The sequence below is a fragment of the Accipiter gentilis genome, chromosome 9 (assembly GCF_929443795.1).
Source record: "Accipiter gentilis chromosome 9, bAccGen1.1, whole genome shotgun sequence".
Taxonomy (NCBI): Eukaryota; Metazoa; Chordata; class Aves; order Accipitriformes; family Accipitridae; genus Astur; species Astur gentilis.
Window position 1 is genome coordinate 3,123,204 of NC_064888.1, and position 17,968 is coordinate 3,141,171.

General features: G+C 36.7%; 1 protein-coding gene across 4 annotated transcripts in view; it reads right to left on the reverse strand.

The window, feature by feature from the left end:
- CTNNA3 (catenin alpha 3) overlaps nt 1–17,968 on the reverse strand; it is a 502,927-nt gene that overhangs the window by 481,860 nt on the left and 3,099 nt on the right. For 3 of the 4 annotated variants that reach the window (XM_049810861.1, XM_049810860.1, XM_049810859.1), the window contains exons 2-3: nt 13,431–13,623; nt 4,804–4,974 (exon numbers count right to left, since the gene is read on the reverse strand). In XM_049810861.1, the coding sequence (XP_049666818.1) occupies nt 4,804–4,974; nt 13,431–13,623 (364 nt within the window). The remainder of the gene's footprint in view (nt 1–4,803; nt 4,975–13,430; nt 13,624–17,968) is intronic. The other variant, XM_049810858.1, reaches the window with a different exon arrangement.

A 17,968-nucleotide genomic window follows, 5' to 3' on the forward strand; every position in this document is an offset into this window, starting at 1 on the left:
CACAGAACAGAAGTGGATCCACGCTCCTCTTGCACTCAAAAAGGTGTTCACTTTGAAAAGCCTGACTCTTAAAAGTAATTCTTCAGAATCTGCTTTTCTTCTTGTCATTTACTGCACATTACAGACTGCCACAGAATTTGCAGAGTGCAATGATAAACACTGCAGCCCTGATTACAAACAGCGGTATCCCACATGGCATATACTGACCTCAGACTGGTAGCAAGAATCCGTTTCTGATGGTTGATGAGAAAATAAATGAGAGTATGAACCAAGGGAGAAGCCAAATTTACTCCCAAAGACTCCTGTCATCTTAACACTCCCTATTTTCAGAGTTTTCTCTTGCCATGGGAGTGACCCATGCCCACCAAAGGCAAGGTGGGAAGCTTCGAATCATTTTCAGTTTCACAACCTGGCCCTGTTGCCCCCAAAGGTAGCCGACGTTCTTTTTTGCCCTTTTTCCATTTTTAAATGTTTTACTGCATGATACCACAATACCAAAACAGTCAGAATGTAACCCAGGGAGCAAGTCAAATTCTAGTTCAAGCAGAGTAATGCAAGTCAAACCAAATACCTAAATCTCCAGCGTAGGCAAGCCTGAGATTACTTGCCTCTCTTTTTTTATGTAACCATACTGGTTTTTTCCGGCTCAAAACATTTTTAATGCTGATGAATACTCTGCAGGGAAAGTAGGAACAGACAACACTATGCCCACCCGGCCCAAGTTCACAAGTTGCTTCTTATCTATAGCCATTCTCTTTTTTTTTTTTTTTTTTTTTTTTTTTTCCTGGCAAGGGTTTTAAATAACTCTAAGCAAGCATTTTATAAAGATCATGCTGTCTGAGGCATTCATGAAAAATATGAAGACTTAAACAGTAAATCTACAAGCATGACAAGAAGGGAAAAAAGGCAGATAAAACATGTTGGCTCAGAATGATCTGAAATAGATTAGAGAAAGACAGACTGCCAATGCGCTTTGAATGAAATTCTCAAAACTTGTTACCTTCTTGCTGTTCTCCTCTGATCAATAAATCCAAGCAATTCCATTAGTCTGTTAATTCACTTAAATAATATCGAGCATTACTAACCATAATGAATGAGGCTGGTAATACAGCTCTGAATCAGTGAGTGCAATACATGACATAGCCCTTTGTCTACATTTTTCTACAACTCAGTTTTATGATTAGAAACTTCAAACTCTAAAATAAGTACAGAAACTCAGATATGGATAGCTATTTATTTAAACTCTTCCCTGTTTAAATAATTTTCAGTTGTTTAAAAAAAGCAAAGCCTTTCTTATCAGTGTAATGTATTTTATTTTCTCAATCAACTCTAAAATGAGCTTGCTGTTTACACCACACCGTCATACTCTTACAAGGCTGTAAATTCCACAAACGGCTAGAAGTGTACTATGCCAGAATATGATCAGTCACTGAGAATTTGTACTGGCTTCTAATATGCGTAATTTGATACACACTTTGCTGGGTGAAGATTCTGTAGAATCCATAAAACAACCAAAACTCTCTCCACTTTATTAGTGAAATTTCAAAAAAGCTAATCTCATGTTCACAAAGGTACGTTTTTGGGCATTTGGAGTGAAATTCCTGCCAGGTTTATCAAATTCTTCCAAACACACCGACCTGTTATTTCTAGTTTAAAAGTTACATTTTAATATTTTTGTGAAAAAAATATTTTTTTATCTTCAGTGTTATACTCTGTTTTATATAAAGATTTTATTACATAAAAGTAAAAAACAGTCTGAAGTCTAAGTAAAATGTACAGAAAACAATACTCTTATAGACTACATAAATTGGAAGGAGGTAGGTGAGGTTCATCTTTTTTTCTAGATATACTTAGAATGGCAGATGTGACAAGTAACACTAGAAAAGTGTTTATATGACAGCTAGTCACATTGTCATTGTTTCCTTTCTATTTTTATTCACAGATTACAGAGAAAGTTGAAGTTTAATGATCCAGACTGCATTCTGTCAGTAGAAGTAAGTATGGTTTCAGATGTTTTGAATATCAGTGTTAAAACTAACCAGCTCTACTGTATGAGCAAGATTAAAAACCTTCAGCACTCCTTGATAAATTGTTTTGAAAAGTGTTAGATACATAAATAGATAATTCCCCATGAAATACTTCATATTGAGTAAGATCTGGTTAATACTCTACAGAGTTCTTTGATGATACTGGACCTCTTTCTTTCACTTTATACATACAAAAAAACTTCCTTGGTTAGAATTTTCATTTCCTTTATTCTACAATTAATTTTTTTGGTTGGTTTGGTTTGGGGTTGGGTTTTTTTTTTCATTTTTAAAATTAATTTTGGCTCAGTCCTTTAAATTTCTTAATCTCATTCTATGACAATTATAGAGCTCAGAGTTACAGAAATAAAGGGCAATGAAATTTCTCATCTCTGAAGATTAATAACAGCTGTAACACCCATTTCTTTGTGAAGAAGATAAAATGTTAGAAGTATTGAAATTTTAGAACAAGTTCAAAGAAAAACTGTTAATGACTTTTAAAGAGAGTTGATTTTCAAGTCATACGAACATGCAAACATTGAGAATATTAAAGCTGGTACAGCAAAGACAAGGTCTACTTTCTATGCTGCAGCCACTGTGTGAATACAATGTCTGTTTGTTGGAGCAAGTCTGTGTTAAAGAAAAACTGAATTCCTAAGGGAGTTTTAAAGTATAACAATTAAAGTTAAGGACTTTGAAAAGAGCAACGTTGAGACTCATTAAAATATTTAACTGCATTTAAACCTGGGTCGGTTAGTCATGAGCAAAAGTTGTTATAATTTGAAGGCTATTCAGTAGCATACATTGAAATTACTCTATCTTCTAAGTTGATTTCCTAATTAGATGTCAACATAAAAAGACATCACTACAGCTGATACCACTGCTGGCGAGTTCAGCAGCCAGGGCAGAAGCTAAATAAATATGCAAAATGTACCACCTTCCTGTAAGGACTAGGGTGAGTCTTTTTACATAAGCATTTCGGAGAGTGTTATGTCACACTAATTTATTCTAAGAGTTAACTGAAGAATTCAGTTCTCACTCCTATTAAGAGAACTAAATTAAGGTATGGAAGAAGAAGAAAACTTAATTGCAGTCTTTGCAGTGTTGGAGTCATTCCTGAATGATTCTTTACATTCTTTTATGATTTTCAGTTATTGTTTTTAATTTTCAAATGGAAATCATGAAATTAATTATATGGTTGTTTAGAAATACTGAAACTCTAGGAAAGAAAACTACCCACTTTTAGTTCTCTCCTGTAAAATATACTGAAAACATTTTAGAAGGGTGCATCTAGGACTGTGAAAATACGCATGTAAGAATGTAATAGGCTACCAATGAAAAATATCATAATTTAAGAAAATTTTCCAAAAACACTACAAAAGACATAGGCCACTCCTCTTAGAGATGACAAACTTCATACCTATATAACAACATAGAAGCTCCTGCAAGTCAGTGTTCATTTAGCCTGTACAGCATCTCCAACAATTGTCAACATTGGATGTTTCAAACACAGCAATGGAACACACACAATATTGTTTTATGATGAAATACTGTTCCTACTCTGATTGGGAGCTAAATTTTCATTTCCCTGTCCTCAACAAACTGAACTTGCTTCAAAAGGGTCCCCTTTAAGTCAGCGGGTCCTTTTGTGGCATGAGGCATTAGAAGTGGCACTGATTATTCACCTCTGCCCTGAAACATTAAGAAGTCAATAGAACTTGGAGGTTTTATCACTGTCACACATTACTGAAGATGTTAGGAAAAAAAGGGAAACAAAAATAGAACAATTCCTTGCTCTTCCCAGCAAAGGCACACACCATATTGAATGGAGTAAGCAGCCAGAGAAGAAACTCAGTAAACACATTTTTGTGGTCAGACACATGATGCTGGCAAGATTAAAGTCACACTGTTCAAGAAAGGAAGGACAGTATGGGACACTACGGCTGACATTAAAGGAACTTGAGTTTATGTAGACAGGAGAGTATTTTGATGTTGAACAACAGAAGTGTGGACATTTTGTCTAATTCAGCAAGAGTGGCACAACCTCTGGTTAGTTTTGTATGGGAATAGAAGAATGAAGCCATCCCTTCTGTATAAAGAGAGCCAGGGAGAAAAAAGATTTCCCCAAAACATAGCACTCTTATGATACACACTTTGAAAACATATTACTCCCTTGAGTGAAAAAATTAAGTGGCTTTTAGAGAATATTTTCTACTGCACAATTTTTAAAGCTTTGCCCACATCAGGATCTTCTAGTCTTCTGGCTGCAGTGCATAGCTGGAGCTGGGCAGTTGCTGGAGGCCTCTCTCACACATCTTCTCCTTCTCCTTTTACCTCATCTCTCTCTCAGACTGACTTGTATACAGAGATAGACCCTTACCTACTTAGTTCTTCCCTCCGTAAATATCCAAATAAAATTCCACCTTTAAGATTCTCTACAAATAAATTATTCCCTACTACTGCCACAAATACCAAGAAGGTTTCACGCATAAAAAGCTATACAACAATTCAAGAATTCAAGTAAAAAAAGAGGAAATAAGAAATAAAAGGAAGTTAAAATATAACTGTAGAGATAACCATCTGCTGTTGTGTTAGAAGCAGAAGAGGGGTTCTTTTGGTACATTCTACAAATCTCACCTAGAATCTACACTTTTACCAATTGCCAAGGTATTACATGCATGAGATCTGCAATTCCGAAGTACAAGAATTTTCAAAGCAGAAAGAACCAGCAGCCAGCATTCCTCTAGCTAAAGGGAGTTTGAGTTAAGTCAATTTCTACTCACCACAGTCAGATGTTCCAGTAAGTACGCCACATCAACCATGTCCGCCAGAATTAGAAGCCTTGTGACAGCTGTAAGCAAAGATCGTGCTGCTTGGACAACGGCCTGCCTCTTAGGCAGATAGCAGGGATCACTGGTAAATGCCTCTGCTGATACCTTTAAGGCTTGACCTGCAAAATGAAGACATAAATTCCCTTAGGCTGTATCGCAACACCCAGGAAAAAAAAAAAAAAAAAAAAACCAAAAAACCAACAGTTAAAAATTGATCAGTTATTTGGCAAGTCACAAGTATTACCAATAAATTTGGCATCTCTCTGTTGTCCTAATGCCTTGAAAGGAAGGTCAATTATTAGAGATCATGAAGCATGTTCCACATTTTGAATTATGCCCCCTTTCTGTTCTTCTGTATCATTTAATTCCGAAATAATTCCCTTGGAAATCACACCATTACTCTTAACTGTACACAACAAGGCCAGGGGTGCTTTTCTAGTGACTGCTTTTTATATTACTATGTACTTTGTTGTCCCTGCTATTAAATAATTCCTGCTTACAGAAGGGAATCAAATATTGTTCTTCTCATTATAAATACAAGTTAATGGAATGAAAATCTCATACACTTGAATATCTGACTCTGACAAAAAATATGTGAAATCTATGCATTGGAGCTAGTAACTGTGCCAGTAGACAACAATATAGCATTCTTCAATATGAAGTTTTGCAAATGAAATTTAACAATGAGAACAACAATGACAAACACCCAAGTTTACTTTCAGCAGTCTGTCACCTAGACTTACTCTGAGGAAAAAAATGCCATTACACTCATTTCTAGAAGCATTTCAAAGTCTATTATCAACTAAGGAGCTTTGTTACTGATGGCACAACCTTGAGAGAACTCACTCTACACAGGACAGCACTGGAAAACTCTTGTCACACAAGCACAAACTACTAAAATAAATGTTTGACCCATTAAACTCTGTATCAGCTTGGAAACCAAAGATGGATCAAAAGTCACAAAATTAATAGTTTCGGCTGTGCTAATATTAGGAAACATCATTAGTATATGTAGCTATTAAAAGACTACATATTCATGAAGCCAGCCCTTTGCTGACAACTGCCTTAAGCACGTCCTGGATTTTGGATGCAACAGTAAAGAAAAGTATGGCATTTAAAAAATTTGATATTTTTCCAGAGTTAAATCCTTTGTTTATTATGCACTTTTCTTTCTACCTATATCTAAATTACGTAAGTCTTGCTATAAGAATGGGGTACGTTTCTCCAAGCAGTCATTTGTATCACAGAGATTTTCTACATAGAAAAAGTCTGTGCAGGAACGTGTAATTTTTGTTTCATTTTGTTCTACAAATTCTGACCAAAAGTAAGGAGAGAATACTGCCTGCTGAAATAAAATTCACAGTACCTTTAGCACTATATAGCTTCACTCAGAGGCAAGAAGTCTGGACAAGCCTCATGCAGGAATGCTATTGACATGTCTACTTCAGAGTATCTGGTAGTAAAGTCAAAGCCGAAGTTATGCAAAGAGTTTTGCTACCTGAACCAAGTATGTGTTTTCAAAAGCTCTGGAGTCCTCAAATCAAAAACTAGGCAACAAGGTTTGTACAAAATACATGCAATCAGTAATTAATGCATATTCATAGAAATACATACAAACATATGGCATTTCCTGTAATTACAACGATACAGACTTTTATGTGCTCCCTCCATCAGAACTGAATGTGTACTATTCAAGTGCACAAGAGTTTGCCAGACAGGTCCTTTATGTATCTGCATTTCTCAAGATTTAGAAACAAACCAAGCTTTACTGCTCTTACTAGAAACTGCATTTGAGAAAAATATTTGAGCAAAGGCTACAGGAATAAACCTGCCAATTACTGCAGAGTCCCCGTACCAGCACCTGAAAGAGTACTGGCCTGATTTTCAGAACAGTGAATACTTCCAACAGGCTGAAAACCATGTGTTTTCCAGGAACACCCATCTTTAATAGAGTTCTCTGGTTCTCTCGGATTTGTTAAAGTCTTTGCGCAAATCAAGTATCTTAAGTACACGCTCAACAAACTCCATAAATAAATAAAAACCACACTAATTTGAGATCCGATTCTAGCACCTGCTACATCACAAAACACTGAAAGTAAAAAATATCAATTTCTTCTGCTTAGGACAGCAAATTAGAACTGTTCTCTAGTAGTTGGTGAGATAATGCACCATAGCTGAGCACATCACAACAAATAAACCTACACAAAATAAAAATCAAATATTAATCAGAACAACTGATTTTTAATGTCTTTTATTTCCCCATCTGCAATAGACAGAAGATGAGTAGTGTTATCAGTACTAGAAGTTTCAAAGCACTGACAAGCCAGAAAGATCTGAATATGACCAACCCCTTAGAAATGAGCTAGACATAAGCTGGGATGGGCAGAGGAACAAGTACAAACTCATGACCCTAAAAGAGAGTTATGAGATGTAGCCTAGGCAGATAGGAGCTATGAGTACAAGCAGCAGAAAATGACAGCTCCAACAACAACACAATGTTAGTACTTACTTAAAATGCAGTAAACAGCATGACAATTCAATGCAAATTCATCCATTTCATTGTAATTCCCATCAAGCGGATATTCTTCCATAATTACATTTGTCACAAACAATGAAATGTGAAAGACAGTGCCCTTTTAGTGGCACAAATAGGGAAGGAGAAAGACGGGAGCATTCATAGTATTTCAATTATTTTAGACATTCAAATGAGAAGCAATTCAAAGAAAGTCAGGATACATCAAGACTACATAATTATTGGAAGGCAGATATTTCCAAGTCTCTGTTCAGCACACACAGATAGATGACTCCCAAAGTAAATGGTGTTACTGCTATTAGCTGATCAGTTACCAATGGCTACTGCTATTGTCAAACGACCGCTACTTACGTACATGCTTACAAAAATCTATGCTTGGGCATTGGGAAAGGTAAAACCACAGTTCAGCCACAGGTATTTATTTTTAAAAAATAAGTTAGAGGATCCATGCACTTTATCCAGCACCGAAAATATCCAAAAACTTACATGAAAATCCCTTTAAAAACAAGTCAACTTGCTGACAAAAGGTAGACACTTCTGCTGGGCTGCTAGCCAATGGCAGGCAATCCATCTATACAGATACTTGCACTAATACCACTGACTGCAGTCAGTGAGCACCCCTCAGAGACAGTGTTCAACATTACACTCTGGCAACAGCTAAATATTCTTTAATGTATTAGGCAAGACCATCAGAATTAAGCTTTCTTCTCTTATTTCTTTGAATAGATTTTCTTTCTGCTACTAAATCCTAAGCACCACATTTCTCTCTCTTCTATTTGTTACATCTGGCTTTCTTCTCGTGTTTTTTATTTTTCACTGCAGCAGTGTGAAATCCACATGGAATGCAGTGAATTTTATGCCATTCTTGTGTCCCCCCGCAAGGAGGTATCGTTGCCAAGTCAGTCCTGTCACCCACTCCTGTGAACTACACCCTTAGAGGCTCGTGGATTTACAGTTCCAGAGAAACACAGTTGTCAAAGGGAACCCATTGACTAAGTGAAGGAGGGGCATACCAGAATCAGTAAAAAGAGAGGATTTCAAATGTCCTAGTCTCAATTGAGAAGGAAAAAAACCCCAAAACAATGGCTTATACCAATAATAGAAAACTTATAAACTCTGATTTACAGTAGTATTTGCAGCCTCAAGTTCTGCAAGCACAAACTAACAGATAAGCAGAATCAGTACTAGAGAAGGTTGGGAGTCAATGTCCCATCAGAGCACAAAACAACCTACCCTTTCTAAAAACAAGAGATTAAACAATACTAGTCACTAGTGTAATCACCTGTTCTGGTCCCACAAATATCATCTCCATCTGCTACAGCAAATAAAGGATTCTGCTTCAGCCAGCTAGCTGGAAGTGACACTATCAGTGTCAGGGCAAAGCAGATTGATACCTCCTGCATGTTCCCAATATTCAACACCAGGATAACTCAGATTCTCACAATAGCTTTCTGTAGATGTTACAGGACATTTTTCTCTTGCCACACATTCTCTTACCCCACTCGGATACCACTGTATTCTGTTGCATTGCAATTATTTCACAGCTGCATACCAGGAAGTTCCACTTCCACATGTCATACAGTTCTTCCTAATGTGAAATCAGAGCCACCACACACCCCCTTCATGCCTTACACACATCTCTTCATTCCCTGTTTCCCACTCAGGGACACCTGATCCAGCGACGGTGGTATCAGAAGCTTTTCTACAAGGGATCTGTTCTTGGTTTGATGAAGAGGCTGTACAGCACAGATTATTTTAAGCCTCCTGAATATCTAAATTTGGTCTCGCAGAATGAAAGTCCCTTAGATGCAGAGCATATACATGTACCTCTTAACATAGAATGAGAAAGCTAAGCTTATGTTTAAGACTTTGGGACACACACTACACACAAATAAGAATATAGTATAATACAAGAGATCACTATGCCTTTCCTTTAGTAAACACCCTTTCAATACACTCCCTATTTCTTGCCAGTGAATGGTAGTTTGTTCTATGACATCAAAGTCTTGCCTCCCCTGTTTAATGTCAAAAGACATTAAATATGGACATTCAAAATATCAAATTATTTTGTTCTGATTTCCTTTTAAAGAGTAACTGAAGGCTCAAAGCAAAACTCAAGCAAGTAACTTTCTTTCAATTCACTGTTATGGGTGATGAAAGGCTTATCTAGGAACACACTTGAGCATGGTAACAGCTAAACACATAGAACAGTGACACTGCAATAGATAGAAACAATGCAGACAACAACTGTTGTGTTTCTGACCATATATAGTCAATAAGCAATGGCAATAAATACCAAGCATTTTAGCTATGCCTGTACAACTATTTGAAAAAACTATAAGCAATTACACCTTGACATAAATACAAAAAAATCATTATCCTAAGTATAATTCTAGGCTTTAACTCAAATTCCTAAGAGAACTTTTCCCCACATAAACTACATCACTGTTTTGTCTTAAAATTGATTAAATATCAGAATCAGGACATTAATTATAGTTTGATGTTAAGTGTCAGAAGAATTCAGGGTTGAACAACGCTTCTTATTCTTTTGTATAGTATTTTACCATTAATTCACAGCACATTATGAGAAGGCAATTTTTTGAAATGCTGTACACATGAAATCTGGCAGTGTGAATTTTTAAAAATACTTATATTTGGGTTTATTACACTATTTTAGAACAAAAATGTGAACATGAGTACTCTTAAACAAAGCTTCACCAAACCAGATCAACAGGAAAACGTGGTAGTTCTTCACTTAATTAGGCTAGTGGATTTCTGGATGATGCACACAGTCTACCAGCCACAGGCCTGCCTAATTCCAGAAGAAGGTGAATCAAGATGTGGATAGAAATAGGCCTGAAAAAGTACTTTCTCGAGAGGAAACTCAAAGAAAAACGTGGAGGACCTCTGTATTAAAATGATCAGCTCCAAGACTATAAATCTTTGGTAAAAGTTTGCAGATGTCAAAGGAAGCTTTAGATTATAGATTTTATATAAGATTTCTACAGATTTTAGATAAGATTTTATAGATTAAAGGAAGAAATTCTTCACTATGAGGGTGGTGAGGCACTGCCACAGGTTGCCCAGAGAGGTTGTGGATGCCCCACCCCTGGCAGTGTTCATGGCCAGGTTGGATGGGGGTTTGAGCAACCTGGTCTAGTGGAAGGTGTCCCTGCCCATGGCAGGGGGGTTGAAACTAGATGATCTTTAAGGCCCCTTTCAACCCAAAGCATTCTATGATTCTATGAAGCAGAAACTAGATTTATCCAGGGAACATGCCTGCCTCCCATTATAGCAACACTTTCTTTCAGATGTCACTAAGAGAACTCAACTGAATTTGAGAAATCAAAATCTCATCTACTGAGAGTGTTTGTCAAGACTGAACTGTAGTCAGCAAAGCCATAGCCACATCCCCATTTCTGAAGACATTAGACAAGTCACTAATGCATCAGATAAATAGAATATTTTCATCTCCACTGTTTACTTTTATCCTAATATTTTGCTCCTGTATTCCCCAAAACATTATTATGAACAAGATTATCAGCAGCAGCTTGAAAAAAGTCTATCACTCCTCTAAAACGAACCCCTATTAATGAGCTCCAAAAGTAACAAAGCAGCATTTTCACACTGGCGACTGAGATATAAAAGAAATAAGCGTTTAATTCTCATGTTACAGTCTTGAACTCAACAAGCTCAGTGAGTGACACAAGCTAAAATGCGAGAAGAGGTGAGAGAGTATTTACTCTTTCCAGCTGTTGGTGTGCAACTCTTGGACTGGTAGTTCAGTTCACATGAGAGCAAAATTATCTAGAATATTGTTTCAAAATTCCACTATAGAGTAAATACAAACTGTAGCCACATCTAAAAATTCATAATTTATTAAAGAGCGTATTAAAAATACTTGCCAGTCACCACAGAAAAATATACCCACAGAAAATTAAATACTATATGCTATGACATGCATGGCAGGTGACTGCATGCAAGCACAGTTTACGACCCACATCCTTTCAAAGAGCTTGAATAACAGGAGACATTTAACAGCAGCAGAATGTGACTTGAATAACAGGCAATAAAGTCACAGATGACGTGGTATACCACAAACTAAAAATAATACACAGCTTCAAAGGACTAAAAATACCTGCAAAATTTAAAAAACTGCTATTTATTTTACAATTGTTCACCAACTTCTTAAAATTAACTTGTGCAGTTTGGCAAATCCTTGGAGGAAGATTGGCTGTGAACACTCAATTTGTAATTGCATAATTATAGGTGATAACATGGACTTAACGTTTTTTTAAAATGTATGATGTGTATATAATCTACTTTATGTATTATTTGGTTTTGTAGTTATCTCTGGTCTTGGGTGAGAATCAACAAATAAATTGAAAATGTGAAATATTTTTACATTATCTATGTATAAAAATCAATATAAAACTATGTATTCTATTCTTGTTGCATGTTATTGGCCTGGAATGCATAGGCTAACATTTTAAGAGTACTCCAAAATGAATGATTTTTTTTAAAAGCCTCAGCTGATCAGTGTGACAGATAACAATGATATCTACTGGTCATAATGCTTTTAATCACAAAGGACCTTAAGGTATCTCAGATACCATATGCATATATCAAACTCTAAAACGCAGCCATCTCTGAATCCAGAGGAAGCCCATAGTTAGTAATCACTACCCTAAACAACAGCGGAGACTCAGAAACTGTCCCAGCTGCCCATGGAGGAAGACAAAATTTAAAAAAACAAACAAACAAAAAAAAACAACACACACAAAAAAACACGAACATATTCTGATTAAGTTACAACTTCAGTAAGAGCAGAGTGATATAAAGACCTGATTTAAGTGGCTAACATGTGGTCCTTCAGGCACAAGTTGTCACATGGCATAAGAACATACACCACACTGCTCAATAGTGAAAAGGCAACTGAAGCCCACTTTGCCCCTTGATAAAACCAAGCCTAGTTGGTAGCTCATTCAGTAACATGGCCTGACAGTAACTTTATGGTGCAGACCATTGTTCTTTGCTTGTCTACTCCCACTTTTGGGGAAGGCTTTCATCAGCCCCTCCTAATCTGATTCCAGGCAACCCTTGGGAACCATTTGTTTACAAAATTCATGGAGCACTGATGGAAGGACATAATTCTCGAATGACCAGGCACTGATATCATTACTCTTCTGTCCCCTTCTTCCTCTGAAACCTTCTCCTGAATCAGTTTTCAAGGCTGATCTCTGCAGGAACATATTTTGGATGTCTGTCATCCAGCTTATTACTATTTGAGCCTGGCCTTCATATTCACCCAATGGGCCCTGATTATCCATGGGGAGAGTAAAAATCAACAAAGCAACAAAGCACCTGAAAGAAAGTGGCTAATACACCTTTCTCAGCAGATCGTAAAGCCTAGCCTATTCTGGGAGACTGGCTGAAAATGGGGAGATAGGTCATGAGGAAATGGAATATGGCAAAACTCACAAAATATAAGAAGCTCTATCATGAGGGGATGACTTCTACAGTAGTTACAGTAGGTTAAAGAATCCATCTTCCTCGTACTAAAGCCTCAAAACATACCTCCACACAGGACTATTATACCTTCCCAAATTAAGTCCTTACTACCACACAAAAGAGGGAAGATTTCTGTTTTTAAATTTTTAACTAAAAGGCCTTAATCCCAGATTCAGGTAAACAGTTCTTTTGAAGAGCAGCATTAAAGCATGCATTAACTTAAACTTGTGCTTAACAGCCGCTGAAATTAACAAGGGGCATCCTGTCTTCACTGGAAAAAGAAAAAAAAAAAAAGAAAACAAACACCAACAAAACTTCCACTGATACAAGCGTTCTTCCACAATGAGGCCCAGCTTGCACACTTTACCTCCTCAGAAGCAGTATCTGAGAACATACAATCAGATAACTCAAAGTTCAGACATTTCCACATGAAAACATATTTCTCATGGATATCCTAGCTTCATTTTGATACTAGTGTTACATGGTTAAACTAATTCCTTGTGGTGCCTAAATTATTTGTCATATACTCACTCTCTTTCTGGACATCAGCGAGTGCTGCATGAAGTTCCTCTTTAAGCACAATTGCTTCCTTGGCGATTTTTTCCCCCTTGTCCAACAGATTCCAAGTGGCTTTTTCCACAGAAGCTAGCAAGACACAAGCTCTTTTGGAACGGCCCTTTTTCTTACTAGAAGGATTCTGTGGACAGTTCACTAGTGTTGTAACCTGCATTGAAAAGAAACAAAAAAGACAATAGTGGTGTAAGTTCTGTAATAAGTGAATTTATATTATTTCCAAATCTTAAAAAAAAAATCAAATTAATATAGTTGAGAATAAGCTATGAGATTCCCTCTGCCTTGCAGAGAGACAGGCAAGCTCAGCATACATACTGGGAATGGACAAAACTATTTAATGAAATTTGACAGATAATTTTACTTAATATGCCTTATCTTTGTATTCTTCTTTGTGTGTGATCAAACTGAAGTCAATAGAAATCTCACTGTCATATTAATCCTGATGCAAACTCCTGACAGTGCTTACTTTAAATTTTCCTCATGATAAAAAAAAAAAATAAATAAAATACTAATGCTATCTAAGGAGGCATCAGCCAAGGCTGGAAATATAATCAGTGCTGAATCTTCCCATACTTCCGGCTTAAATCTCCCAGTTATCTCAGAAGCAAATACTCAGAAAAAATATAAACACATTTCAAAATGCATTCGCTTCTTACAAAGGAGGATCGCAGTGGTCAGAACTCAGCACCTCAGAATTCTCAGGGGGGCTCTCAACATTAAAATTGTACATCATTTTACTCAGAATGTAGGTTTACAGCAGCTTTGTCCAAATTCTGTTTTTTAACAATACACTTCAACATCCATAAAGAACTTATTTTTATATAGCGTCCCACTCCACATTCCTCATCATCTGAGCACAGCCTCCACACTGTTTGTTTCCAACAGACTATTCTCTACGGCTTCACTTGAGCTGTCACACTAAGGACAAACTCCTAAAAGATTTTAAAAGAAAAGTTATATAGCTATTTTGAACAAACTTTCTGAACTATTCTGTTCTCTGTGCCAGAACATGGGTAGTATATTAAGTACAGATCTAGTCTTGGAGCTCAATGAATACATTTTATATGTATACAATTGCTTCATTTTATTAAATGGCATTCCAATCATCAAGAATATTGTATAAACAAAGCAAAAGCTGCATATAAATTTCTCAGTCCAGCAGGCAAACTTAGCTAATGGCTGCAGCACAGCTTGTGGTTTGAGCTGGTCTATGGAAAAGGGCTCCATTCACAGGTATAGAAAGAGAAGTGCGCTAGCTGTACCGTAGCTCACCTTTAGATCTTGGTTCATGAATTCAAGCTCTTTAGTGCTTTTCATGAACGAGTACTTTTAAAAGTAAATGACAAACATCCTCTGGGAAGCATTTCTATAAACACATCTTTGAAAGGCAAAAGCCCTGACCCCTATATCATTTACGTGGAATTTGGGGGAAAAAAGGACCATCCACTTGACATCGACTGCTGTGGCATGTCACAAGGGAGAGAGCAACATAAATAACCCTGGCTGAGATTGTTAAAGAGGGCTTGGGTATTTTTCTGACTGTGGCTCAAAGAAAGTAAAACAAATTATTTATTGCAAGTAAATCAGCCAGCTAGCAGAGAATGCAATGGGAATAAGAATCTTAATATGTTTTCTTTTTACAAACTCTCTAACATTAGTTCTAGAGTGTTTAATGCAGTTTCAACAATCATATTTTTAAGAGTGAGTTAAAGAGATTATAGGGTGATACTTCCAACAAGAAAGGCATAAACCACTGTAAAAAATTAGAAGCTGCTCCAAAAACCTATCAAGTAAAAGACATTTTTAAAGTGTCTTAACTATTTAATCACCATTCCCAGAAAACAATATATTTTATTTCTCAGATTTTTACTGTAGTCTCCTTTTTACGTAAAATACCATTCTATGTACTGTTCATTCCTATGCTTTGGAGGAGGAGGAAAGGAAACAAAACAAGTGGAAAAACATGAAAAATAATCATTCCTGCAGGTGAAAACTCTTGACTGTAAGACCCCCTTCAACTTCAGCATCACTGCCAGGAAATATGAGAGGCAGCTTCTGATCTCAAATACAAGTCAAAATTTGACAGGTAGTTTTTGGCTCATGGAGATGAAGAAATTCAGAAAAACTACTCCCAATTCTCTAACACAGGAACACAAAAACTTTATGCAGATTCTATGCCAAAAGAATTGAACTACACAGTAGCTAATATCATGTGCCCTTCTGATCTCTCGTCAACACAGCTTGTACTGTAGTGGCACAATATAGAGTCAAAACAGTATCATTGTAAGAAAAATGAAAAACATATCCCCGTTAATCCTGTTCATGCCCAACTGCATTTCCCAGTTATTAACACCTTCTTATTGCTATATACAGCAGGTCTTCCAGCATTCAATGGAAATTAGTGTCAAGAGGTTATTTTGTACCTCTGCTAGAAGCAACAGAGTTGTGCTATAGGCACAAGGGGTTTTTTAAGTGAGATTTTCAAGCCCATATGTCATCACAGTTGCAAAGCTGAATCATGATGTTGTTGCCTGTTATTGCCATTATTTATTAGGCTGGAGGGGTGGGATGTTTTTTGTCACGGTTACCCCAAATACTGAATTCCTAATGAACTGTGCAGCAGTTCTTCACTACTATATTCAGTTCTTGCCAGCCCTGACAGTCTTCTAATATTGCAGTAGTTAAAGGAAACAGTGTCTTGGTACCTTGAGTATCAAAAGATTTGGTTCACCTTTGATATTAATATAAAAGTATTTTAAAGCATCAATCATAAAACATTCTTTTTTGTTTAAAATTTAGTTCAGTGTAACCTCAATGCCTAGACATTTGAAAAAAGACGTGAACTCAGTGATCTAATGACAACAGCAGAACCACCCCCCCTCACTGTTTCAAATTCAAAGTATTGCCCATACAAATAAATACTGGTTAATCACTTTCAGTGTGCATAAAGTAAAACTCACCATACATAGAACTAAAACGAATAGTGTATGTTTTCTGCGTGAGCAAACTTTTGTCAGTGTGGATGACAGGTGAGAATAAATGCCTTTCAACTTGCCTATTTTTCATGAGTGATGTAAAGGACCCTAAAATACATGGATGTTTCTACATACCCTGTAAAACTTATCTATCTCTTGCAGACATAAACTTTCCTTAGCTCATATGTATGTATAACATATAAAAAGATGGAAGCAAGAGGTTTGGCAAGAAAAGCTCTTACAAATATTTGCTTATGTATACACACACATACAACACACAGATTAAGTGTGTGTGGATACATAAATACATAGAGTACGCTTTAGATACAATATCCAAATAAGTGGCAAATTTACAGCTTATAAGACTTGCAACGACTGCAAAGGCAGTTATGAAGTGTTTCCTGCAAGAATTAAGGAAGCTATATGAATCTCATCAAGTCATATCTTTCAAAACTTTTACTTGTATGTAAATTCAAAAGGAAAAACGAAGCAAACTTACACCTAGCCATAACTGTAATCATTCCATAGTATAGCAAAGAGATTAAACAGACTTCAGTCTCTGAGGATGAAATAAAACAAGAGGATATTTTCCATTACATTAATTGTTATATTTTGTGGCTAAATCTAGCACAAGCATGACTAATATTAGACATCAACTATGCAAATGAAAATGCTTTATGATCTACTGATTACTTCCCACTAATTGCTCCATGACAGAGTGCATCTCTGATAAAAGCCCAGAATTAAGGGAAGTTTGTCTGAGCATGCACTCAATTTACATTGAGGCAGCTGTCAGCTGAATGATGTCAATTTTGACAGCTATCATTTTTAATGTGCCAGATGCATTGATAGAAAACTTAACTTAAAAGCCTTCCTTTCAAAACTAATGTCCTCAAAGGACCTGGAATAAAATAAAATAAAGGCTTTAGACAGAGGGAACCCCTTCTGTTAAGGGGACAACTGGACAGGATTAAAGAAACTTTTTTGCAATACATAGAAAACAGAGCACAGCTAGTAGTACATCCCCATGAGAGTACTGGACACTAACACAGTTATGCCACTTCCAACATAGGAGCTTCTATCTCTGCAGGGCCCTGCACAGCACTGTTTGAACTAATCACCCTGGGTCAGGCCACTGTTTGGGATGCAAAGAAGGAAATGCAGTGAGACTGCTACCCCTGCAATCCCCCAAACATTGTAATTTAGGGGCATTGTTTTATTCCAAGGATGGAGAAGTTGCCAAGTCAGAGAAGGTTTTATACAAAACAATGTGTCATACTGTTTTCACAGTTTCAAAGTGATCACCACTGCCCACTGCAGACTGCAGGGAAGAGAGAGAATCCAGCAAAGTAATTTGCAAAATTATTTCCACATAGGCTGTTTTTGCCTTCATTTTCTCCCATATTGATGCTGTTAACCTAAGGATTGCTCTAACACTGAGCATAACTGGCTAGGACAGACTTCAGAGAAGCTCAAGCACTTCCACTGCCTCTTTCCTACCAGAGCAACACAAGACTATTA